General features: G+C 41.2%; 1 protein-coding gene across 1 annotated transcript; it reads right to left on the reverse strand.

Annotated features, from left to right (window-relative positions):
- Positions 1 to 13930: 13930 nt before the first annotated feature.
- On the reverse strand, positions 13931 to 20522 carry LOC124047848 (prolactin-releasing peptide receptor-like). The gene is made up of 3 exons (XM_046368171.1): positions 20394 to 20522; positions 15091 to 15605; positions 13931 to 14881 (listed from the first exon to the last, which is right to left on the reverse strand). Exons 2-3 carry the CDS (start codon positions 15540 to 15542, stop codon positions 14245 to 14247), a joined length of 1089 nt encoding a protein of 362 aa, XP_046224127.1. The 5' UTR covers positions 15543 to 15605; positions 20394 to 20522; the 3' UTR covers positions 13931 to 14244.
- Positions 20523 to 27419: the final 6897 nt, after the last annotated feature.

Genomic DNA, 27419 nt, shown 5'->3' on the forward strand with positions numbered 1-27419 from the left:
TTATTGCATTCTAGTTATTGTCTACCTGTAGTCTTGCCTCTCCATGTACTCCTCTTGTCAGTCCATTCATATCCCACTGGGCACACACTGGTTAAATCAATGTTGTTTCCACATAATTTCAAATAAATGGCGTTGAACCAACGTAGAATATCGGGGCCCCAAAAGGCTAGGGCCGGTTCTGACTATGTGGGTATGGAGACCCGCTAGCCACTGCAGCCCCTCATGAGGAGTTCAGATGTTTTGTTGCCCCCACCCCCGTCAAAGTTGCCCATACCTTATCCAAACATTTCATGCGAATGAATTACTTGACGTGATAATGAGGAAAAAAGTCAGACGGGGCTGATGGAAACAGGAAATGATCAGTGGTGTAAAGTACTTATAAGTCGAAATACTTTAAAGCAGTACTTAAGTATTTTTTGGGGGTATCTGTACTTTACTATTTATATTTTTGACAACTTTTACTTTACTACATTCCTAAAGAAAATAATGTACTTTTTACTTCATTTTCCATGACACCCAAAAGTATGCATAACATTTTGAATGCTTAGCAGGACAGGAAAATGGTCCAATTCACACACTTATCACAGGGAGGCAAACTAGTCACCTTTTTGTTGAAATTTGCCGTTTTGAATCCAAAATAGATGACCTACTTGATTTGTGTAGATTTGATGAGAAAAGTCTGGGAAAGGAGGGGGGTTTGGATCCTTACTGGCTGTGAGCGAGTGATGCGCGTTTGGAGCAATACTGGCTGTATCCAAGGCTCAGCCAATCGTTCACATAACAACAGAATGCAGAACGCGACTGAAGAAAGAAGAGACAACCAACTTACTAGTTACAGCATCAGCGCACTCTCTGTAAAGACAGCTTGTCTGTTACAGCGGCGCGTCCCCTGAACGATAACGAAGGTGTAAAGTTATGTGAGAAGCCTGACCACGTAGACGACCGAGGTAAAGTTGGTTTTATATTCACACATTTGGACATTCAAAAGACATTCGCTAAAAGCCATTTTAAAAAGTAAAAATCAATAATGAATTCACTCTTTGAATCATAAAACTAGATATGATTTATTCTATAAATGTCTAGCATACTATCACAACCTTTGTTTTGAGGAAAGATTTGAGTTTTGATTTATAGAACTACATAATATCTATAAGAAGCTATTTAAAGTGGGATAAATCAATAACTAATTCACTGTTTGTCTCCGAAACAAACTAGGTATATGATTTATTCTATAAATGTCTAGTATACTTTTACAACTTTTGCTTCGAGTAAACAATCCAGTTCTGATTTGATAGAAATGCAGTTGAAATCGGAAGTTTGCATACACCTTAGCCAAATACATTTAAACTCAGTTTTTCACAATTCCTGACATTTAATCCATGTAAAAATTCCCTGTTTTAGGTCAGTTAGGATCATCACTCTATTTTAAGAATGTGAAATGTCAGAAAAATAGTAGAGAGAATGATTTATTTCAGCTTTTATTTCTTTCATCACCTTCCCAGTGGGTCAGAAGTTTACATACACTCAATTAGTATTTGGTAGCTTTGCCTTTAAATTGTTTAACTTGGGTCAAACGTTTCGGGTAGCCTTCCACAAGCTTCCCACAATAAGTTGGGTGAATTCTGGCCCATTCCTCCTGACAGAGCTGGTGTAACTGAGTCAGGTTTGTAGGCCTCCTTGCTCGCACACTCTTTTTCAGTTCTGCCCACAAATCTTCTATAGGATTGAGGTCAGGGCTTTGTGATGGTCACTCCATTACCTTGACTTTGTTGTCCTTAAGCCATTTTGCCACAACTTTGGAAGTATGCTTGGGATCATTGTCCATTTGAAGACCCATTTGCGACCAAGCTTTAACTTCCTGACTGATGTCTGGAGATGTTGCTTCAATACATCCACATAATTGTCCCTCTTCATGATGCCATCTATTTTGTGAAATGCACCAGTCCCTCCTGCAGGAAAGCACCTCCACAACATGATGCTGCCACTCCTGTGCTTCACGGTTGTGATGGTATTCTTCGGCTTGCAAGCCTCCCATTTTTTCCTACAAACATAATGATGGTCATTATGGCCAAACAATTCTATTTTTGTTTCATCAGACCAGAGGACATTTCTCCAAAAAAGTATGATCTTTGTCCCCATGTGCAGTTGCAAACTGGCTTTTTTTATGACGGTTTTGGAGCAGTGGCTTCTTCCTTGCTGAGTGGCCTTTCAGGTTATGTCGATATAGGACTTGTTTTACTGTGGATATAGATACTTTTGTACCTGTTTCCTCCAGCATCTTCACAAGGTCCTTTGGTGTTGTTCTGGGATTGATTGGCACTTTTCGCACCACAGTATGTTAATCTCTAGGAGACAGAACGCGTCTCCTTCCTGAGCGGTAATGACGGCTGCGTGGTCCAATGGTGTTTATACTTGCGTAATATTGTTTGTACAGATGAACGTGGTACCTTCAGGCATTTGGAAAGTTCTTGATTGATTTCTTTTGATTTTCCCATGATGTCAAGCAGAGGCAGAGAGTGAAGGTAGGCCTTGAAATACATCCACAGGTACACCTACAATTGACTCAAATGATGTCAATTAGCCTATCAGAAGCTTCTAAAGCCATGACATAATTTCCTGGAATTATAAGTGAAATAATCTGTCTGTAAACATTTGTTGGAAAAACTAGTTGTGTCATGCACAAAGTAGATGTCCTAACCGACTTGCCAAAACTATAGTTTGTTAACAAGAAATTTGTGGAGTGGTTGAAAAATAAGTTTTAATGACTCCAACCTAAGTGTATGTAAACTTCTGACTTTTTTAAACTTAACAATTGCACTGTTGGTTGCATATATATATATATATATATATATATATATATATATATATATATATATACAGTTGAAGTCGGAAGTTTACATTTACATTTACATTTAAGTCATTTAGCAGACGCTCTTATCCAGAGCGACTTACAAATTGGTTACATTCATTCATTTCACTGCAGAATGTTGTGGAAGCCATGCTGGTTAAAAGGCTAGGGGGCACCATTTTCACGTCCGGATGAAAAGTGTGCCCAAAGTAAACTGCCTGCCACTCAGGCCCAGAAGCTAGGATATGCATATAATTTTTGGATAGAAAACTGTTAAAATTATGTCTGTGAGTATAACAGAACTTATTTGGCAGGCGAAACCTCGAGGACAAACCATCCAGAAAAAATAATGTTTGAGGTCACTCTCTTTTCAATTGGTTTTCTATGGGGAACTAGATTTCTAAGGCACTTGCTTGCAGTTCCTATTGCTTCCACTGGATGTCTTTAGAAATTGGTTGATGTTTTTCCTTTGAGAAATGAAGAAGTAGGGCAGTTCAGAACGAGGGTTGAGTGAAGTGTACTGTTGTGGTTGGGGCGCGCGACCTGAAAGCTCGCTCCACTTTGTTTTTTGTCCGCTATTGAACACAGTTTATTCTGTCTTAAATTTGATAAATTATTTACATAAAAAATACCTAAAGCTGTATTAGGAAAGTTGTTTGCAATGTTTGGATCAGGATTACAGGTAATTTATTAGATATTTTGTATTTATTTTGTGTGAGTTGGAACCGGTGTATTTTCAGAATCAAACGCGCCAAATAAATGGACATTTTGGGGATATAATGACAGTATTAATCAAACAAAAGGACTATTTGTGATGTTTAATGGACATTTTGGAGTGCCAACAGAAGAAGATCTTCAAAGGTAAGGCATGAATTATATATTTTATTTCTGACTTTTGTGTCGTGCCTGGTGGTTTGAATTATGATTTTCATGTGTATGTTTGATGGGGTGCTGTCCTCAGATAATAGCATGGTTTGCTTTAGCCGTAAAGCCCTTTTGAAATCTGGCACTGTGGCTGGATTAACAAGAAGTTCATCTTTAATCTGATGTATAACACTTGTATGATGTATTCATTATTATTATGACTATTTCTGTTTTTGAATTTCGCGCACTGCTATTTCACTGGGTGTTGTCAAATCACACCCGTTAACGGGATTAGTGCGTGAAGGGATCACTAAGAAGTTAAGTGTGCCTTGAATTCTAAATAAATTATGACAGTGTCACCAGCATAGCACACCCACACCATCACACCTCCTTGCTTCACGGTGGGAACCACACATGCGGAGATCATCCATTCACCTACTCTGCGTTTCACAAAATACGGTGGTTGGAACCAAAGATCTTACATTTGGACTCATCATACCAAAGGACAGATTTCCACTGGTCTAATGTCCATTGCTTGTGTTTCTTGGCCCAAGCAAGTCTCTTCTTATTATTGGTGTCCTTTAGTAGTGGTTTCTATGCAGCAATTTGACCACGAAGGCCTAATTCACGCAGTCTCCTCTGAACAGTTGATGTTGAGATGTGTCTGTTACTTGTACTCTGTGAAGCATTTATTTGAGCTGCAATTTCTGAGGCTGGTAACTCTAATGAACTTATCCTCTGCAGCAGAGGTAACTCTGGGTCTTCCTTTCCTGTGGTGGTCCTCATGAGAGCCAGTTTCATCATAGCACTGCATTGAAGAAACTTTAAAAGTCCTTGAAGTTTTCGGGATTGACTGACCTTCATTTCTTAAAGTAATTATGAACTATCTTTTCTCTTTGCTTATTTGAGCTGTTCTTGCAATAATATGGACTTGGTCTTTTACCAAATAGGGCTATCTTCTGTATAACACCACTACCTTGTCACAAATGCATTAAGGAAATAAAAGGAAATCCAAAAATGTACTTTTAACAAGGCACACCTGTTAATTAAATGCGTTCCAGATGACTACCTCATGAAGCTGGTTGAGAGAATGCCAAGAGTTTGCAAAGCTGTCATCAAGGCAAAGGCTACTTTGAATAATCTAAAATACATTTAGATTTGTTTAACACTTTTTTGGTTACTACATGATTCCATATGTGTTATTTCTACTAATGTAGAAAATAGTAAAAAATAAAAAATAAAAAACCTTGAATGAGTATGTGTGTGAACTTTTGACAGGTACTGTATACACTGTATATAATACTTTTTTAAATTGTTTTTTTTGTGCCTGTTTTGCATATTATTTTGGCAATAATATGTCACCTATCAGTTTGCAAACATTTAAAAAAAATCATATTAATTGAGTTAATAAAGCTGCATAGAAACATGTTCTCTTTTTATTTTCTTGAGGTAAGGCAGCTCCAAAATGCAGGTGTTTCAGCCTAGTTCAGTGGTTTCTGTGGTGGTGGGGCAGCCAGTGGAAAATACAGAGCGCAGTTGTTGGGAATGTTCTCTAGTTGCGTCATGATTGGCTCAGTGTTCTGTGACTCATGGGGACACTACGTCACTGCAAAATCTACGTCGAGAGCTTGAAAATTCTAGTCCCTTGGGTGCTGCCATAGATTTACATTAGAACTGCCCATCCAAGAAGGCTCGAGGTCGTTGACCACAGATAAAAGGACATCAAATCACGTTATATCTACCGTAGCTTTGATTGGACTGATGTCAATCTCATACTTTCAAAATCTTAGCTAGCAAGCTAGACAAACAGTCATCTTCATGAATCAAGTCGACAATCTACTGGCAAATCCTTTTCAATCCTTATGCAGAGAAATTATAGATAAATGTATCAGTGCTAATCGGTCATTGGACATGAACATTACACAACAAGTTGGAAATCGCAAATTCAACAATGAGTGGTTTGGAAGGAATCAGTGGCTAACTACAAGCTTTGCAAAGCAATCACTAGCCTGCTATACAGTGGAGACGGTGTGTTGTCCAAGTCGCGGTTTAAGGGTCTCTTTTCCAAGCTTTAAAGGATAAACATCAAATCAAAGTTTATTATTTGCCAAAGGTCTAACGTTAACTTACACAGCGACTCAACTTTCATAAAAGTTGTTCAGGAAACCTAAACCCGATGCTAAACCTTAGAACTTATATCAAATATGATGCTTTCGCCAATCGCGAAAAGAGCTTGTGGAGCTGTGGAAATATTCTGTCATCTTCTTCTGTATGTTATTCGTCTTCTTATTCTTCTGTATCTCGCAACCAACATTAATATTCTCTCTTTCTTGTCCTCGATTTGAAAAATGCGCCACCTGACGTCAAATAAATGCTTCTTTCAACAACAGGTGAAATGAGATGTCAATCAGCATCAAACTGCCAGTAGGGAATTCAATTTTGAGGTGGCACCCAGGGTGGCCAATCAGATGTCAGGGGTGTCCAGTGCCCACCGGACACCCCTCTGGCTTCGCCCCTGCTTATGCCCCATTCAAAACAACTGGAAACTCTGAACTGGGAAATCTCAGACTTCAGTGAGTTCAAGACAACTGGGAACTCGAACAAAAACTAGCTCTGGCTGGGAAAATATGTTTTGAACGGTCATCCAACTCCATGTCGGGAATGTCAGAATTCCATGTCGGGAACTTGGGCCTTTTTTTTAGAGTGGTAACCTGAAGATCACTGACGTCATGATTCAATCTTGTTTTTTTCAGAGTTCCCAGTTGTCTTGAAAGCACCACAAATCCAGAGAATGACAGATTTTGATGAGAAAGTTTGACGATAACATGTGCCCACAAGAACGACTGAGCACCACATTCCTATTGAAGTGAGTACCAGTTGAGTCCAAGTTGAGTCCAAAAATGTATTGTATGCTGCTGCATAATTGATGTAATATGCCTGGGAGATGTGTATACTGTAGCTAATAAAGTAATACTAAGTGTATGTTGTGTAGTAAGCTGTTAGTAGCCCATGTGCCTCACCCTAATCATTTAGTTCTTTAGCCTACTGTTCTGAATTGGTGGTGCACATGATGCCTGTAGCCTGTTTCAGAGAAATCATTGATGTAATCATCGAATATTGTAAGACCTTTTATTGTCTGCTTACAGTATATGTCCCCTTTATTTATCCTACGGTTCTGACTTGGTGTACAGGGAGAATACGGTAAGAATGGCCCATGTTTTGAATTCTATCGCTGTACATTTCAAAAGTGTTGAACGAATAGTTATATTGACCACCTCCATCCTAGCTCGCTCCTTAATGTCTTTATCGAAATTACAGATGGCCACTTATCCACTTGTCGTTCCCTTATGCCATAGTTTGTACATGTCAATTGTCATTAGAAACCACATTTGTTTAAGAAAGTCAGCCCTATCAGCTATCTTTTAAAAAAAGGCAGTAAATGAGGCTGAATGAACTGTTTTGCTGCCAGACAAGGCTCCAATGATAGCCAGGTGTAGTGGTGGTAAGGATTCACTCGGTGAATGGTGCTGAATTGAAAGCTCTGCTGTTGGGACAGCTTAATGTAGGCCCTAACAGTTTATGGGGATAATTTGTCACCTTTATAGTGCAATTAATGTATTGTTTAGTGTTGTGTAGTGGCTATGCTAATGTGCATCGATTTTTTGTTTTTTGTTTGCCCCACCAAGATTTACATGCTTGTCACATTGTTCGAAATAATGAAAATATAAACTAGATCAAAAACCCCTAGTCACGCCCTGACCTACTCTACCATAGAAAATACAGGTTTTCTATGTTCAGGACGTGACAATGCTAAAACTGCCACTGTGTCTGTCCCAATATAAAAATTCAGACCCTTTGCTATGAGACTCGAAATTGAGCTCAGGTGCATCCTGTTTCCATTGATCATTGAGCTGTTTCTACAACTTGTTTGGAGTCCACCTGTGATAAATTCAATTGATTGTACATGATTTGGAAGGCACACACCTGTCTATATAAGGTCCCACAGCATGTCAGTGCAAAAACCAAGCAATGATGTCAAAGGAATTGCCCGTTGAGCGCCTAGACAGGATTGTGTCGAGGCACAAATCTGGGGAAATATGGAATATTTTTGGATCCACCAAGACTATTCCTTGAGCTGGCCTCACAGCCAAACTGAGCAATCGGGGGAGAAGGGCCTTGGTCAGGTTAGCACCAGAGTTCTTCTGTGGAGATGGGAGAACTTTCCAGAAGGACAACCATCTCTACAGCACTCCACCAATCAGGCCTTTATGGTAGATTGGCCAGACGGAAGCCACTCCTCAGTAAAAGGCACATGACAGCCTGCTTGGAGTTTGACAAAAGACAATTTAAAGACTCAAGATTCTCTGGTCTGATGAAACAAAGATTTAACTATTTGGCCTGAATGCCAAGCATCACGTCTGGAGGAAACCTGGCTGCATCCTTACGGTGAAGCATGGTGGTGGCAGCATCAAATCAAATGTATTTATATAGCCCTTCTTACATCAGCTGATATTGCAAAGTGCTGTACAGAAACCCAGCCTAAAACCCCAAACAGCAAGCAATGTAGGTGTAGAAGCACAGTGGCTCGGAAAAACTCCCTAGAAAGGCCAAAATCTAGGAAGAAACCTAGAGAGGAACCAGAGGGGTGGCCAGTCCTCTTCTGGCTGTGCCGGGTGGAGAATATAACAGAACATGGCCAAGATGAAATCATGCTGTGGGGATACTAGTCAGGATCGAGGGTAAAGATGAATAGAGCAAAGTACAGAGAGATCCTTGATGAAAACGGTTCTCCTTCCAACAGAACAATGACCCTAACGACACATCCAAGACAATGCAGGAGTGGCTTTGGGACAAGTCTCTGAATATTCTTGAGTAGCCCAGTCAGAGCCTGGACTTGAACCCGATCTAACATCTCTGGAGAGACCTGAAAATAGCTGTGCAGCGACGCTCCCCATCCAACCTGACAGATGATCTGCAGAGAAGAATGAGAGAAACTCCCCAAATACAGGTGTGCCAAGCTTGTCATACGTAAGAAAACTCAAGGTTGCAGTCGTTGCCAAATGTCCTTCAACAAGTACTTAGTAAAGGGTCTGAATACTTACTTAAATGTGATATTTCAGTTGTTGTTTTTTAAATATATGTGCACAAATTTCTGACTTGGGCCTCCTCTTCTGCTCTATGGCTGAGTAACTAATTGCGAGCTTACAGAAAATGGAGGAAAACTTAACTTCCGCAGGACCTGTCATCCTTTCATTCCCTCCTGTCTACCTTCTCTAGTGGTGTGGGGGCTGTGCTTTGGCAAAGTGGGTGGGGTTATATCCTTCCTGTTTGGCCCTGTCCGGGGGGTGTCCTCGGATGGGGCCACAGTGTCTCCTGACCCCTCCTGTCTCAGCCTCCAGTATTTATGCTGCAGTAGTTTATGTGTCGGGGGGCTAGGGTCAGTTTGTTTATCTGGAGTACTTCTCCTGTCCTATTCGGTGTCCTGTGTAAATCTAAGTGTGCGTTCTCTAATTCTCTCCTTCTCTCCTTCTTTCTCTCTCTCGGAGGACCTGAGCCCTAGAACCATGCCCCAGGACTACCTGACATGATGACTCCTTGCTGTCCCCAGTCCACCTGGCCATGCTGCTGCTCCCAGTTTCAACTGGCCTGGGCCCTAGGACCATGTCCCAGGACTACCTGACATGAGGACTCCTTGCTGTCCCCAGTCCACCTGGCCATGCTCCTGCTCCAGTTTCAACTGTTCTGCCTTACTATTATTCAACCATGCTGGTCATTTATGAACATTTGAACATCTTGGCCACGTTCTGTTATAATCTCCACCCGGCACAGCCAGAAGAGGACTGGCCACCCCACATATGCTCTCTCTAATTCTCTCTTTCTTTCTCTCTCTCGGAGGACCTGAGCCCTAGGACCGTGCCCCAGGACTACCTGACATGATGGCTCCTTGCTGTCCCCAGTCCACCTGACTGTGCTGCTGCTCCAGTTTCAACTGTTCTGCCTTATTATTATTTGACCATGCTGGTCATTTATGAACATTTGAACATCTTGGTCATTTTCTGTTATAATCTCTACCCGGCACAGCCAGAAGAGGACTGGCCACCCCACATAGCCCGGTTCCTCTCTAGGTTTCTTCCTAGGTTTTGGCCTTTCTAGGGAGTTTTTCCTAGCCACCGTGCTTTTACACCTGCATTGTTTGCTGTTTGGGGTTTTAGGCTGGGTTTCTGTACAGCACTTTGAGATATCAGCTGATGTACGAAGGGCTATATAAATAAATTTGATTTGATTTGATTTGATTCTCTTCCTATGTATCCACTGCTAAAGCCACTTTCTATATCTTTCAATTTCAAGATTCTGCCTCTTACCCTAGGAAACTCTTTTCCACCTTCTCATCCCTCCTTAATCCTCCACCCCTCCCTCCTCCCTCTCTGCAGACAACTTTGTCAACCACTTTGAAAGAAGGTTTACGACATTTGCTCTTCATCCACACAGCCTATTGAGTCCACTGGTCACACTCACACAGAACTAGCTTACACCTTGACCTCTTTCTCCCTTCTCTCTCCAGAGACTGGTGAGGACCGGCCGCCCGACAACCTGCCCACTCGACCCCATTACCTTCTCCCTCCTCCAGACCCCATTCTCTTCTTTCTCCTCCATCTCTGGAGACCTTCTCACTTCCCTCATCAACTCATCCCTGGTTGCGTCCCCTCTGACTTGGCAAGAGTTGCTTCCCTTCTCTAGAAACGAACACTTAACCCCTCTGTCAAAAACTACACACCGGCATCCCTTCTTACTTTTCTTTCCAAAACACTTGAGTGTGCTGTGTCTGAACAAATGTTTCGCTATCGCTCTCAGAGTGATTTTCTTGACCTTAACCAGTCAGGCTTCAAGATCTGTCACTCAACCAAGACTGCTCTTCTCTGTGTCACGGAGGCTCTCTGCACTGCCAAAGCGGACTCTCTCTCCTCTGTTCTCATCCTCCTAGATATATCTGCTGCCTTCGACACCGTGAACGCTCAGATCCTCCTCTCCACCCTCCCAGGGCTGGGTGTCTCAGGCTCTGCATGCTCTTGGATTGCATCCTACCTACGTGGAGAGAATATGTGTCTGCACCACGTACTCTCACTACTGGCTCGGTTTTAGGCCCTCTCCTCTTCTCTCTATACACCAAGTCACTCAGCTACGTCATATCCTCACATGGTCTCTCCTGTCATTGCAATGCGGATGACACTCAGCTACTTTTCTCCTTCTATCTTTCTGACACACATCTCTGCTTGCCTGGCAGATATCTCAGCATAGATTTAGGCCTACTACCTCAAGCTCAGCAAGCTCAGTCTGCCTAGTGTTCAACCTTCCCAGGTTCTCCTATGTCACCCCGCTTCTCTGCACACTTCACTGGCTTCCAGTTGAAGCTCGCATCCACTACAAGACCATGGTACTTACCTACAGAGCAGTAAGAGGATCTGGCCCTCCTTACCTTGCTTCTTCAAAGAGTATCATAAATAATCCCACAGCACCCCCTCCTCACCCCATGCCCTCCCACCCACAAAAAAACGTGCCTTTCTTGAACTAACACATGTACTTGACTTTTCCCCCTACTATCCCTGACTTTGTTGATAACTACTTTATTTAGGAAAAATATACTTACTATGACTGAGATATGTGGTTGTCCAACCTAGCTACCTTAAGATCAATGCACTAACTGTAAATCACTCTGGATAAGAGCATCTGCTAAATGACTCAAATGTAAATGTATTTCATGTGATTAGTGATTCATTTACATTTGTACCTCATTTTAAGGTCAACCCTTTTACGTGAATTTAACTCTCATTTTAATATGGTGAAACTATTCCTTTTAAAATGATTTTTCAAGGAACATTGAACATCTAATAGTCAAATCATAGTCTAAAAGCAGGTGTTCTTTCTGACAGAATTCTAAAATTAGGTGAAATAAATAAATGATTAAATAAACTATGCAAAAGGCACTCTATTGATGGAATAGCCTAATTAAAGTGTATATGAATGACTCCTGTGTAAATATTGTTCTGTGATGTTGGTCTACGTGATTTCAAGTCTATACTAATTAAGACATTTGCCATCTGTAATACATTAATGCCCCAATGCAGTCTTTTCAATTTGATTTTTAAATCATCACTAATAATGTCTAATAAATCACTGGGTTTTTATTTCATGAAAATAACTCCAAATATATTTTTTATAAATTATTTCCCTGAGCCTCTGCCATTGAAATGCTCAGTCTGATCGTGTGGGCGTGTTGATACAAATGTAGTCATATTTCCATACACAACCCTGATTGGCGGACAGGATTTCTAGACCAGGGGTCTCCAACCCTGTTCCTGGAGAGCTACTGTCCTGTAGGTTTTTGCTCCAACCCCAATCTAGTGCACCTGATTCTAATTATTAGCTGGTGGATAATACCCCACCTACCCCTTGGTTACATCTGCAAATAAAAGATGACTGGTCATTGGTCAGAGTAATCTGATCAGATCTGGGTTCAAAATCTCCATCCCACCTGAACAGGCAGAAATTCCAGGCAATTACACAAAAATCACATTTTTGACTGCACTGCCCTTTTAAGCTTATTAGCACTTCCAAAGGGAATCCAATACAAATAAATGGCCAATTGTCAGTGTTCGTTTATTGAGAATTTTACACATAATTGCATGCAATCACTTAATAAGGACAGGCATTTTATATAGCATGACAAACCACAGAAGGCCATTTATTACAAAGGGATACATAACAACTTCAGCAAACCACCATTTTGCTTAAATGTATTGAAAGTGGGTAGTCGTGTGGTTTGTCTAAAAAACAAACAATGAGAATCAACACCTGAGTGAAACTTTCTGGAGTTATGATAATCAGTTAATAATGCAATCATGCAGTGGCAAGCATGACCTTAGCAAATGCCTAACTAACACCTCATTCTGAATGACTGTTTTCAGAGGCGTGGTACATTCCCCACAAACAAAGATATGTAAGAGACTGAGAAGACTGCAATAAAAATGAAGAACTTAACCATAGGGGGAAAAAGCTCACCTACTGTTTTATTAAGCATAAGCATGTTTATTCACAGGGTGCAGACAGCGAGATCTGAATCACATCATTCGGCAGTGCTCCAGGGATGTGCAGTCCAACCTGGACTCGGTTAGACGTAACATAGTAAATGTAAATCCAAGTTACTTCAATTAGTATGATATTTGACTTCTGGGTATGGTATGTATTAGTTTGTGGATGTCCATTATTCATTTTGTATGATATATTGTGAATTACAATTCGTATGATGCATTACGAATTGCATTTGTACAATATGTTATGAATTTGCAAAATATATGATATGTTATGTAATCCAATTTGTTGTAGCTAACATTAGCTAGGTGGCTAACATTTGCTGGGTGTTAGGTGTTAAGGTTAGGGTGAGGGTTAGGAGTTAGGTTAAAGGGTTAAGGTTAGGGTGAGGGTTAGGAGTTAGGTTAAAGGGTTAAGGTTAGGGTTATGATTAGGGGAAGGTAAAATGCTAAGTAGTTACAAAGTAGCTAAATAGTAGTAAGTAGTTGCACAGTTGCTAATTATCTAAAGTTGTCCATGATAAGATTCGAACACGCAACCTTGGGTTAGTAGACGTTCGCTTTAGAACCCATCCACCCCGACCAACCACCCTACTTTCTGTTTGTAACCATACCAAATGTATCATATACTAATTTGGGTCTTTACAGATTTACATTTACTATGTTACATCTAGTCTATGAGACCAGGCTGACCAGTCTAGGGACCAAACCTGCAGTAGACTATTAACACAACAGACAGAAGCATACTGGACACTGAGTTGAGTTGACATTGTATAGTCTGTCCACTGAGTGCTGCGCTCTAACTTCAGCAGACAGCTGTCCATCTGGATGAATGGAAGATGTCTTCCTGTAGCAACTACTGTGATGATTACTTAACTAATGGTATTATTTACAAGACCTCTTATGAGCATTGACAACATTTTGTGGATTCAGATTTTCCTATTTGCTACTGTTCTCCTAGTGTTAAACATGAATCTCTCGTGGACAGATTGACGGGAAGTGACTCTCTCTCTCTCTCTCTCTCTCTCTCTCTCTCTCTCTCTCTCTCTCTCTCTCTCTCTCTCTCTTCTCTCTCCCTCCCTCTCTCCCTCTCTCCCTCCCTCTCTCCCTCTCTCTCGTCTTTCGTCTCTCATCTCTTGCTCTTTATGTCTCTTGAATTTCACCTTCTTCTTATTGTTGTTCAATCTGCTCATTTAATGATTATTTCCAGTCAATCACCTAATTTATGTTCAATTGATTTGTTTACCTATGAACAATGAGGAAACCACCTCATATCTCTATAATCAGCTGTAATTCCAAGATTTCCTGTATTGTTCATGATGATCTCTTGTTATGTCTACATTAGGTCACCAACAAACATGAACATTATCAGGAAATTGGACCAACAACATGCTTACACAGGTATCACAGGTCTTGTGTCTCTTCTATCTCCTTGTCCCTGCACAGTCAGAGGACCACACTGGCCATAGCACAGTGGTTGGTGGGGATGCCGATGCGGTGGTGGCAGGTGAACATCTTGCGCAGCTCAGCACGAAAGCGGTCGTGCAGCCAGGCATACAAGAAGGGGTTACAGCAGGAGGAGCTCATGGCACACAGGTGGCACAGCAGCTGAATGAGCAGGAAGTGGCGCTTGTTGATTAGGCGGATATCGATGTCACGCAGCACGTTGAACACATGGATGGGCAGCCAGCACACCCCGAAGGCCGCCACCACTAACGCCACCAGACGGAAGATCTTTCGCTTTCGGGCTCGCTGTGCCTCTGCCTGGTCTCTGGACCGATGTCCCGGCGCCACGCAGTTCCTCAGCTTGAAAGAGATGCAGAGATAGGAGGTGCAGACAGCGGAGAGTGGCAGGACATAGGTAACCAGCAGGGTGCTGTAGGCGTAGGCTAGCCTCTCCTTCTCCTGTCCCAGCCAGAACTCCTCACAGATAGTGAGGCCCTCCTCTCTGAACTCCACGTGGTACGTGTGGGCCACGGCCGGAGCCACCAGGCCACAGGACAGCAGCCATATCCCTGACAGGACGTAAGCACAGGTGGACACAGAAGTACGCTTCTTCAGAGGATGCACAGTGGCGTAGTACCTGGCAGGGAAAGTGCACAGCAATATTCATTTTAATGAATTGAAGAAAAAGAAATCACAGATATAGATCATCAATTACAATGTCATTATTCCAGATGTGGTGTTTAATTTATTTTTATTTTCACAGTTCATGTGTTTCACTTCATTTGAAACTGCCCTTTGAAAACCCATGGGCTTTTCGTTCTCTCGAGTCAAAGTGGGTACACTCACCTGTCAACAGCGATGGCGGTGAGGGTGAAGACAGACACATAGACGGTAACCGGCTGGATCAGGAACACCAGGTAGCACATGAACCTCCCAAACACCCAGCCACGAGGGTTGAATGCATAGGCCAGGGTTAAGGGTACACAGGTCACACACATCAGCATGTCTGAGAAGGCCAGGTTCCCTATGAAGAAGTTGGTGACATTGTGCATCTTGCGAGTGCGGCAGATGACGTAGAGCAACAGGTAGTTCCCCAACACACCCACCACCACCACCAGGGAGTAGCAGGGGATGATGAGCAGCTTGAAGCTCTGCAGCAGAGCCACGTCTGCAAACAGGGAGCTGTGGTTGGCCGAGTCATTCTGAACAGCCATTTCAAAGGCCGAGTCCCCCTCTGTTGTCTTCTCGCTAACAGAGGGCAGCAGACCTCCAGTCCAGCCACTGCCACTGCCGTCCATACTGTATCTGATTAACCACACAGCAATAGGGAGCCCTGGGTAGCAGCCTCTTAGCACCTTACCCTGAAAGAGTCAGAGCACAGAGGTTGGGAAAGTTTTAGTGACAAACAATAAGCAAAAATGTATTTTAACTACCGCTATATTCATCATAACTGGAAATGAATGGCATTCAAACATGTGAATGATACACAGTAGATCATACATTAATGTACAGTATATATTCATCAACAAAGCCAAACAGACTTTTGCTTTTACATGACTTTTTCCCTTCGATGATTGGTTAAGAGTTTGATAGTCCCCAGGGGCAGAACAAATTGAAGCAAACGTACAGTACTATACAGAGCCTTCATCTTATATAGCCCAAGTGAACAGCAAACCTTTGCTTTGTTTGTTTAAAAAAAATACAAATAAAGCAACACCTCACAAAAAAAAAAATCAAATTTTTATTTGTCACATACACATGGTTAGCAGATGTTAATGCGAGTGTAGCGAAATGCTTGTGCTTCTAGTTCCGACAATGCAGTGATAACCAACAAGTAATCTAATTAACAATTCCAAAACTACTGTCTTATACACAGTGTAAGGGGAAAGGAATATGTACATAAGGATATATGAATGAGTGATGGTACAGAGCAGCATACAGTAGATGGTATCGAGTACAGTATATACATATGAGATGAGTGTGTAGACAAAGTAAACAAAGTGGCATAGTTAAAGTGGCTAGTGATACATGTATTACATAAGGATGCAGTCGATGATGTAGAGTACAGTATATACATATGCATATGAGATGAATAATGTAGGGTAAGTAACATTATATAAGGTAGCATTGTTTAAAGTGGCTAGTGATATATTTACATCATTTCCCATCAATTCCCATTATTAAAATGGCTGGAGTTGGGTCAGTGTCAATGACAGTGTGTTGGCAGCAGCCACTCAATGTTAGTGGTGGCTGTTTAACAGTCTGATGGCCTTGAGATAGAAGCTGTTTTTCAGTCTCTCGGTCCCAGCTTTGATGCACCTGTACTGACCTCACCTTCTGGATGATAGCGGGGTGAACAGGCAGTGGTTCGGGTGGTTGATGTCCTTGATGATCTTTATGGCCTTCCTGTAACAACGGGTGGTGTAGGTGTCCTGGAGGGCAGGTAGTTTGCCCCGGGTGATGCGTTGTGCAGTCCTCACTACCCTCTGGAGAGCCTTACGGTTGAGGGCGGAGCAGTTGCCGTACCAGGCGGTGATACAGCCCGCTAGGATGCTCTCGATTGTGCATCTGTAGAAGTTTGTGAGTGCTTTTGGTGACAAGCCGAATTTCTTCAACCTCCTGAGGTTGAATAGGTGCTGCTGCGCCTTCTTCACGACGCTGTCAGTGTGAGTGGACCAATTCAGTTTGTCTGTGATGTGTATGCCGAGGAACTTAAAACTAGCTACCCTCTCCACTACTGTTCCATCGATGTGGATAGGGGGGAGTTCCCTCTGCTGTTCCCTGAAGTCCACAATCATCTCCTTAGTTTTGTTGACGTTGAGTGTGAGGTTATTTTCCTGACACCACACTCCGAGGGCCCTCTCCCCATGTGACCTACTTGTTGTGTGTATGTACTAACATGTATGTGTAACTGATAGACGCACACACAAAACTACATGTTCATATTTTTAAATGTACTGTATGTAAATTGTAAAGTACTTTTTTGTCTTTTTCGTGATGTGTCGGACCCCAGTAAGACTAGCTGTCGCCATTGGCGTCGGCTAATGGGGATCCTAATCAATCAAATAATCCAAAAAAGATCCATGACTATCTCCATTACTTTAATCAATCAGAACATGCCTGTAGTGTGGGGCTTGCTACAGTATGTCTATTAAAGTGAATTAGCTCTGGAGTGATTGAGAAAATGTTCCCAACCCTTCAGATAGACTCAGCTGCACAGTATTCCAAATGCTTTCTGGGAACCGAGTTTTGGAGAGGGGAAGCTCTTGTGAAACGTAAAGAATTTTCTACAAAAATATCTTATAGGATAAGTGCATGCATGGCCAATTAAAGGCCCATTGCAGTCAAAAACGGGATTACCTGTGTTGTATACACAGTGCCAGTCAAAAGTTTGGACACACCTACTCAATCAAGGGTTTTTCTTTATTTTTACTATTTTCCATATTGTAAAATAATAGTATAGACATCAAAACTATGAAAGTAGCCGCCCTTTTCCTTGATGACAGCTTTGCAAACTCTTGGCCTTCTCTCAACCAGCTTCACATGGAATGCTTTCCCAACAGTCTTGAAGGAGTTCCCAAATATGCTGAGCACTTATTGGCTGCTTTTCCTTCACTCTGCGGTCCAACTCATCTCAAACCATGTCAATTGGGTTGAGGTGGGGTAATTGTGGAGGCCAGGTCATCTGATGCAGCACTCCATCACTCTTCTTCTTGGTCAAATAGCCCTTACACAGCCCGGAGGCGAGTTGGGTCATTGTTCTCAAATCAAAATCAAATCAAATGTATTTATATAGCCCTTCTTACATCAGCTGATATCTCAAAGTGCTGTACAGAAACCCAGCCTAAAACCCCAAACAGCAAGCAATGCAGGTATAGAAGCATGGTGGCTCGGAAAAACTCCATAGAAATGCCAAAACCTAGGAAGAAACCTAGAGAGGAAGCAGGCTATGAGGGGCAGCCAGTCCTCTTCTGGCTGTGCCGGGTGGAGATTATAACAGAACATGGCCAAGATGTTCAAATGTTCATAAATGACCAGCATGGTCAAATAATAATAATCACAGTAGTTGTCGAGGGTGCAACAGGTCAGCACCTCAGGAGTAAATGTCAGTTGGCTTTTCATAGCCGATCATTGAGAGTATCTCTACCGCTCCTGCTGTCTCTAGAGAGTTGAAAACAGCAGGTCTGGGACAGTTAGCACGTCCAGTTCTGTTGAAAAACAAATGATAGTCCCACTAAGCCCAAACCAGATGGGATGGCGTGCTGCTGAGGAATGTTGTGGTAGCCATGCTGTTAAGTATGCCTTGAATTCTAAATAAATCACTGACATTGTCACCTGAAAAGCACCATCACACCTCCTCCTCCATGCTTCACGGTGGGAACCACACATGCGGAGATCATCCGTTCACCTACTCTGCGTCTCACAAAGACACTGCGGTTGGAACCAATAATCTCTCATTTGGACTCATCAGACCAAGGGACATATTTCCACCGGTCATTTTTCTTAGCCCAAGCAAGTCTCTTCTTATTATTGGTGTCCTTTAGTAGTGGTTTCTTTGCAGAAATATGACCACGAAGGCCTGATTCACACAGTCTCCTCTGAACAGTTGATGTTGAGGTGTGTCAGTTACTTGAAGCATTTATTTGGGCTGCAATTTCTGAGGTTGGTAAACTCTAATGAATTTATCCTCTGCAGCAGAGGTAACTTTGGGTCTTCCTTTCCCGTGGCGTTCCTCATGAGAGCATGTTTCATCATAGTGCGTGATGGTTTTTCCGACTCCACTTGAACAAACCTTCAAAGTTCTTGAAATTTACCGGTCTGACTGACCTTCATGTCTTAAAGTAATGATGGACTGTTGTTTCTCTTTTCTTATTTGAGCTCTTCATGCCATAATATGGACTTGGTCTTTTACCAAATGTGCTACCTTCTGTATACTGTACCAGCCCTATCAGTCCCACCTGTTAATTGAAATGCATTCCAGATGATTACCTCATCTGACATCCCCAGGTGGTAAATTGGTTAATAGACCAATAAGAAAGAGAGTTCCACATCTCTGCCAATTTCAGTTTTCTCCTCCCCAATCAGACCACTCCCAGACAGTCCGAGCAAAAATTATCGCTTGAGAAATTGCTCTGTGCTAAGAAGCTATTTAAAAATATATTCCTGACAATTTTGGCTTTGATGGAATGAAACAGTTCAGATTGCTGACATGCCTACATGACCCTCAATTTGATGTACAAATACCTCTGGTTAATAATGAGTGTTATAATGATTAATACATACATTTAACATGATATGATCCAGTGATGGGCAACTTTGATGGGGGTGGTGGCCACAAAAACAATAGAACTTATCATGAGGGGCCGCAGGGGATCGTGGGTCTGACTGGAGACAAAGTAGAGAATCTAGACTATTATTCATCTAAGCATTACACCCACATTACACACACATTCTAAGCTAACAGATACAACTATATTGAGATAAAGATGGATGCAATGTGAGATGTACGCATTCTATTTAAAAAATCATAATTATAGTGGCTACCTGGCAGCATCTCAATAATATGCAATTATTTTTAAACCTGCACTAAATAGATCTGTTCTCAATATCTTTATGCCAATGGCCTCTTGGGCTCCAATAAAGTATGGGTTAATGAGAACTATTGTATTTTATTATCTTCTTGCCTGCTAGTCATTTTTATTCAATTCAGAGTAATTGTTTCCAGGCATCTTTTTTCATATTTGCTAAAAGGACAACTGCAGGGTGAATGAAATAAAGGTTTAGACATTAATTCAATGTGGACTCTTGTTCTAATAAAATACTAGTGTACTCTTGCTATACTTATTTTACTACCACTTCTATTATAACTACAACAACAACTTACTACATAACATAATGATAACCACAGAAATATCCTGATTAATATTAATATATAATATTAATATCAACAACACATGATTTTTTCAAAATCAACACTTGATCAAACACTTTTTATAGTAAAGATAAGAATGATAGCAATTAATCATAGTAAATCACAAAAGAACTTATCCTACAACTCTTAGGCTACCTTGCTTATGAGGTAAAAATGAAAGTCATAATTATTGATTTTAAATGAAGGAAACAAATATATTTGATCAAAGGCATCGTACCTCAAGTGCTGATGAGCAAAAGGAGAAGGGAACTCCTTGAAAGACTGAGAACCTCAGTGTGCTCTCGACACATTCATATCCTTCCTGAACAGTGGTGAGTACACAGTTGCAGAGCCACTGATGCTGATATGGAAAGAGGGAGCAAGACAGAGAGAGACAGAGAGAGAGAGAGAAAGAGAGAGAGAGAGACAGAGAGAGACAGAGAGAGAAAGAGAGAGAGAGAGAAAGAGAGAGAGAGAGAGAGAGAGAGAGAGAGAGAGAGAGAGAGAGAGAGAGAGAGAGAGAGAGAGAGAGAGAGAGAGACAGAGAGAGAGAGAGAGAGAGAGAGAGAGAGAGAGAGAGAGAGAGAGAGAGAGAGAGAGAGAGAGAGAGAGAGAGAGAGAGAGAGAGAGAGAGAGAGAGAGAGAGAGAGAGAGAGAGAGAGAGAGAGAGAGAGAGAGAGAGAGAGAGAGAGAGAGAGAGAGAGAGAGAGAGAGAGAGAGAGAGAGAGAGAGAGAGAGAGAGAGGCAGGAGGTTATCTCCCAGTCGGGTGGAGATTTTATTTTCTCCAATGTCAGACTCTATTATACATTTTATTATCATTTTAGTAGGCCTACCTGTAATGGTCTGCCCGTAGGCTATAAAATAATAGCCAGAAAAAAATGGGTATCCTAGTAATTCACTTGGTTACTGAGCTTGCAGGATGTGTTTTGAAGAAAACCAATTGATTGGTCTAGATTGATCTCTTCAAGTCCATTACTTACAGACACCACGTGGTCCTCCTGTGTCAGTCATCCATGTGCAGGGTGACATAGTTATTGTCCAAATTGTTCAGTTGGTTGGAGAATGCTCCTGGCAAATACAAGCTGTTACTGCAATGCTCAGGTGAAAGGAAACATTGGAATAATGGCACACACAATGTGCCTCAATAGTAAATCACATGAACAAAGCTGTATTTTATCAACTATTCTATGGCAATATAATCCTGGCTCACCTACTGTATTGTCACTCCAGGGATGGGATGAGGTTTAGGGCTCATAGAGGTTCCAAGGAAATGTACTGCACTGGCATATTCATGAATTATTGGGAACATGCCTCCCATGTTTTCCATGAAGTGGAAATATATGAATATAATCTAGATAGATTGGTAAGACTTTACAACAGGATAGAGGTTGAACTCCATTCACCTGTTTTAAAGCTAGAGTCCTTAATTGAAACAACAACAAATCGGACACCCCACCTCTGTCTTGGTAAAAAAGCTGAGGTAGGAACCTGGAGAAATGTTACCACTCTCAAATTCATTCACAGAGCTATGGATGCAAGGACTGACCATTCATGATATCAAAATGATAGTTCTAACCAGGTTTTTAGTGGTTGTTTACATTTACTTTGTTTACAAACATTGGAGTAAAACAATCTATATTTTGTGTTCTGGTGGGGTACAACAGTTGAACTAAGCACATTAGGCATTTCTACGTTATATTCTTCAAGAATCAGCGGGTATACAGTATATCATACATTTATACGTCCAGAAATGGATGTAGAAACTAAGGATTCTAGCTTTATGTCTGCCCTGGTCTGCTTTACTGATCTGTGAAATTAAGACAAATTGCCTGCACGGGATGACAGATTTAGGATCTTAATTTGAGCCAGTTTACTACAGCAGGAAAATAATCCTGCAGCAACAGGAAAAAATATATATATATATATTTATGTGGATTGTAATGAATCTACATGTAGGAAAATTCTCAGCAACCAAATATGATGACCCTTTGGCTGGAGAGGATCTCTGTGAGCTGCAGACATATTTATGAATAATCGTCTCTTCACTGAGAATAGCCTACCTGTTTACTCAGTGCACTCAAGGATGTTGTTATTTCAGTGTTTTATTTGTCTCTTTCTTTCAAATATGTCTAGTTATCTGTGTCTGTGTCTATTCAGACCTCTCCAAACCACATCATGTCTGAAGAGCAGGTTGAGAGCATTAATGCCTCTTTGAAACACAGCAGAGGACAATGGAACAGAACAGAAAACAAAACACTTACAATTCCTATTTCATTTGCTGGGTTAGGCTTGGGTGGGTTTTACCTTATACCTTTCGGTATAATGAAGAAGCCGGTCAGTATTACCAACAGTGTAGGTAATGCCGTTTCCATTTCATCGGTCCACCCTTATCATCTGATAACACGTATTTCATGTTTCCATGGGTACCTATTTGTGTGCTGCCGAACTATTGGGTTGTTACCAAGCCATGAACAGTCACTAAATATCACACAGGGAAAAGTTCTCCTTTGAATCAATTGATCACTCAGGGGTGAGTTCGCCACAGGGTTTCTACCTGCACATGAATCTCTCTCTACCTTGAAGGGATTATTGTGCCGAGGTTAAACTCAGTGAAGTGCTGATGGTTTTCTCACAGCCCATTCTGTCCATTAATACCCATGTCTCAGAACCATATGGGGGAACGTTATTCATCGACGGTGTGCAATGCATCACATAAAAAAATCAATTTCTATGGTGTAATAATAACACCACTCCCAGTATTTCTATTGGATGCATCAGTAACAAAGAGTCAAATAATGACGAGCTTAAAGAAAGCTTTTACTAACCGTAGCAGGTGCAGGTGCAGTTGAGGGGGGGACCTGGGGAAATGGAACAAGACTAAAATAACTGTCTCTTTTCTTTATATGTATTTGGCATTTAACACAATGTGTAGAAAACCTGTTCGCCGTGGAATATTCTGCGAAATGTCAGTATTTAAAAAAGTCACAGTAGAACTTGAGTGTCACATCACCAAAGCAACCCAGCTCACAAACATAAACATTTGTCAAGGTTTCCAAGAATACAGGTGTGTGCATAGCTCTGAAGAAGAAAGAAAGAAAGAAAGCTGCTCCAATTGTTCTGTTCTGAGAAAACGGTGATGGGTCCTGACTCCTCTTTGTACCATGAACCAGAGGATGAGATAACGAGAGCAGCCTGAACATTGGGATGAATGCTGTCCACCCCCTGTAACCAGGTGCTCAATTTGTAAATGCATGAATTACTTCAACAATCAACACATCAACATCTTATCACCCAAAACATCTCTTACCATGTCCAGTAGCAGAATATCCTCTCTGCATAGGTTTTCATATTATATAACAGGGTCATTTGAAAATTGAATTATTAAAAAAGAGAGGTCTCACTTGACTGTACCTGCTGTTGAGATGCCCCTGCATGCATTTTATGTTGTGTGAGATGTAGTTTTCCAGCTGCCATCTCCTTGTTGAGATTCATCCTCTATTTTTACATTGTCATTGGGGTTTCAAGTGTGCCTGTTCATTTAGCTGTCTGTGTGACCAGTGTTAATCAATTGAGAGAGATAGGCATTGTCCGCTTGCTGGCACACTATGCCCCCATTTCCCCACACCTCTTCTCCTCTTACCCAGGCTGACATTTCCATTAGGCAAATGCTGCATACTGCTTCCTGCATGGCATTACCCCTGGGTACCCGCTAAGATATCTGCCAGCGTGGTTCCAGGACAACAACCTCTCCCTCAATGTCAGGAAGACAAAGGAGCTGATCGTGGACTATAGGAAACGGAAGGCCGAGCATGCCCCCATCCACATCGATGGGACTGTAGCAGAACGGTTGGACTCATTGGACTCTACCCACACACTTACAAATACGACACTGACATTCTAACACACACACACACACACACACACACACACACACACACACACACACACACACACACACACACACACACACACACACACACACACACACACACACACACACACACACACACACACACACACACACACACACACACACACACACACACACACACACACACACACACACACACACTACATACGCTCACAAACACAAAACACACACTCACACATTGACACATTTTCACACTCTATTTTTCACACTTTTTTACACATGCGCTGCTGCTACTCTGTTTATTATCTATCCTGATTGCCTAGTCACTTTTACTCCTACCTACATGCGCTTGAGTGGCGCAGCGGTCTAAAGCACTGCATCTTAGTGCAAGAGGCGTCACTAAGTACCTGGTTTGAATCCGGGCTGTATCACATCCGGCTGTGATTGGGAGTCCCGCAGGGCGGTGCCCAATTGGCCCAGCGTTGTCTGGTTTTTGCCGGAGTAGGCCGTCATTGTAAATAAGAATTTGTTCCACACTGACTTGCACAGTTAAATAAAGGTTAAATAAAACAATATATAAATGATCTCAATTACTTCAACTACAGTACCTCGTACCCCTGCACATTGACTCGGGTACTCTACAGGTACTCCTTGTATAAAGTATCTTATTTTGTTACTATTTCCTAACATTTGTTTTTCAAATTGTTCATACTTTTTAACTCTGCATTGTTGGGGCTTGTATTCGGTGCATGTGACAAATACAATTAGATTTATTTTGTTATGGAGAGTTGACTTGCAATTGCAAAGAATATTTTCATATTCATGAAAACTTTGTATTTTTATCAGTGGAGTGCAGCAGTTTTGCAGGGCCCCCAAGCAAGATCTGTTTTTGGGGAACACGGAAATTCCTACAATTCTACCCGTTTTGCAACACACCACCAGATCCAGCAGTACATCTCCTGTACTCCAGTGATTTTGAATCATTAAGTTTTAGATTTGGTTCATTAAGAAATTCTAGCGACCATGACTGAATTGAAACGTGAGTTGGTTTCAGGGTAAGGTTTGATGTGGGTGTTTCGTATGTGTGTTCAATTCGCTTCAGCCGGCTGATGTACAACTGTGGCAAAGTTGGTATGACTGGATAGTTTATCACCGAAGCCAGTTAGGGACTGTCAATAAATTACAAAATGTAAATGAGACAATATTTTCGTGTTGCACAACTTTATGTTTTCTCATTAAAAGCTTTCAATATTTGTACATGGTTTCTACAATTTACAGTTGGTTTGAAATTTGTAACTATTGGAATTTTAACATATTGTCCCATGTACATTGTGTAATTTACCCATGATCCCTAACCAGCCCCATATGGATATCCAAAGTCAACCCACATTTACTTCAGGCATTATGATGGGGTCATATGAAGCTGCACTCTGAATTGATGATTACTTCTGTTTTGCCAGCTGTGGGCAGAGCATTAAAATGAATGTGCTGATGCTGTCATGACCACAAGACTGACTTTATGACCAAAATTATGAATGCCACATATTGTAGGCTGTCTTCTAAATGATAAGTAGTTTTTTAGGGGCTGTTGCTCTTTAAAGGTTTTTGCCAATGACAGGTTCAAGCAAACTACCTTTGACATTTACTGAGGTTGAGACATTTTAGGAGGAGGAATGAGCTAAAAATAGAAAAGTGCAAGGTCAATGAAATGATTCCAATAGAGACAATTCCATTCCAACTTCTCCCTTGACACTGACACCATAATGTATCTTCAAAAAGGCTTGTCTGCCACCTTCAGCAGCAGAAGCTGCTGTAGATGACAGCTCTGCTACCTGCATTGGTAGAGGCTGCTGCCTACATGAGCACTGTTACCTCCACTGGCAGTATTAGATGACAGGTCTGCAGTCATTTTGGGTAGTGTTTATTTATTCTCCAAGACAAATGATAATACACATGAAATGAATGTGTTGAACAGTGGAACAATTGTAGTTATAAGAGCTGTCATTGTTTTGACAAATGATTTATGTATAAACTAGAATACTGACAAGGGGAGCTGTTTTGAAGCCACCGGGCCTCCATCTTGGCACTCCCCCACCGTTATTTTTTATTTATTTAGAAGCTATAGAAATGCATTTATTCATGTCTGTATTTGTTTTTGCCACGTTTATTCTATTACAAAAACCTTAATGCACACTTCTGCATAATATTATGTGAGCTAAATATAAACAACTTAAAATATTAAAATATAAAATAAATGTTTTCGTTAAAGTATAATTTTTGGAAAGTTATAATGTCACTGTCCCCACTACATCAACAAAATATTTAAATACATGTAAATGTGTCATTGAAACATTTAATTTAAATACTGTAGAATTTCATTCATTCCTATGGAGGAATGAATGGGGCGTTCCAATATGGCAGATCATTGGCAACAAAACCTGGCCATTAAATAGCGTCACCAATCTAGGGTTGATAGATAGGTTGGTTGTTTAACAACAAAACCAAAATGTCCACAACTATGGAGCAAACAGGCAGGATTGGCTTCATTTTTTACATATATTTAGTCTCCAAATGTTTATTGAAAACATAAACACATTTACACACTGAGCACTTATTGTCTCTGAAATACATTGTTACAGTTGTTGGTTAAATATCTAGCCAATTTTAGTCATATTAGTATTGATATGAAATCAGTCAAACACCTCAAAACAAGACGTGGTATCAAGAACAAGCTAAAACTGAAACGAGCCACCTACAATTCCCCACATGGCAGCTTATAGCTGCTAGCTATCTGGACGTTCAGAATCATAACAAAGCATGGCTTCCGCCCCTATCGATGGGCACGCATCATTTTCATGATGTTGTCAGCTAACCCGTCTATATACCTCATTGGTTTTGACAGGCAATCAAATCTAGATTTATTTTCAAAATGATATTTGTTTACTTGGATCCCCACTAGCTTTTGCAGAAGCAGCAGCTACTCTTACTGTGGTCCATAAAGAACACAAAACATGACAACTAACAAAACACTGATACACTTATAGACAAGGACTGTCACACAAATGCTATAAGTCAGTACTGAGGAAAACTATCCACAGCAGCAGCAACAGAATGAGATGACAAACCCCTCAGTTGTTTTCATCTTTCAATTTTGGATATATCTTTTCATTCATTTTTCATCTTAAATGCAGTCAGTGTCGTTATTTTGTTGTCTCACAACTAATTATCTGCTGTCTGCCTCTTCTGCCTCTGGCTATTGTTGAGGTATGAATTTTATTCTGAGTTCGAAGGTGGAGAATGATCAAATATAAGAGAGAAAAAGCCCAGTTATAATGCATGCAATTACTATGGAATAACATTAGCATGCAAAACTGCTAAGAATCCCATGATGA

This window comes from Oncorhynchus gorbuscha, linkage group LG11 (genome assembly GCF_021184085.1).
Source record: "Oncorhynchus gorbuscha isolate QuinsamMale2020 ecotype Even-year linkage group LG11, OgorEven_v1.0, whole genome shotgun sequence".
NCBI classification, from domain to species: domain Eukaryota; kingdom Metazoa; phylum Chordata; class Actinopteri; order Salmoniformes; family Salmonidae; genus Oncorhynchus; species Oncorhynchus gorbuscha.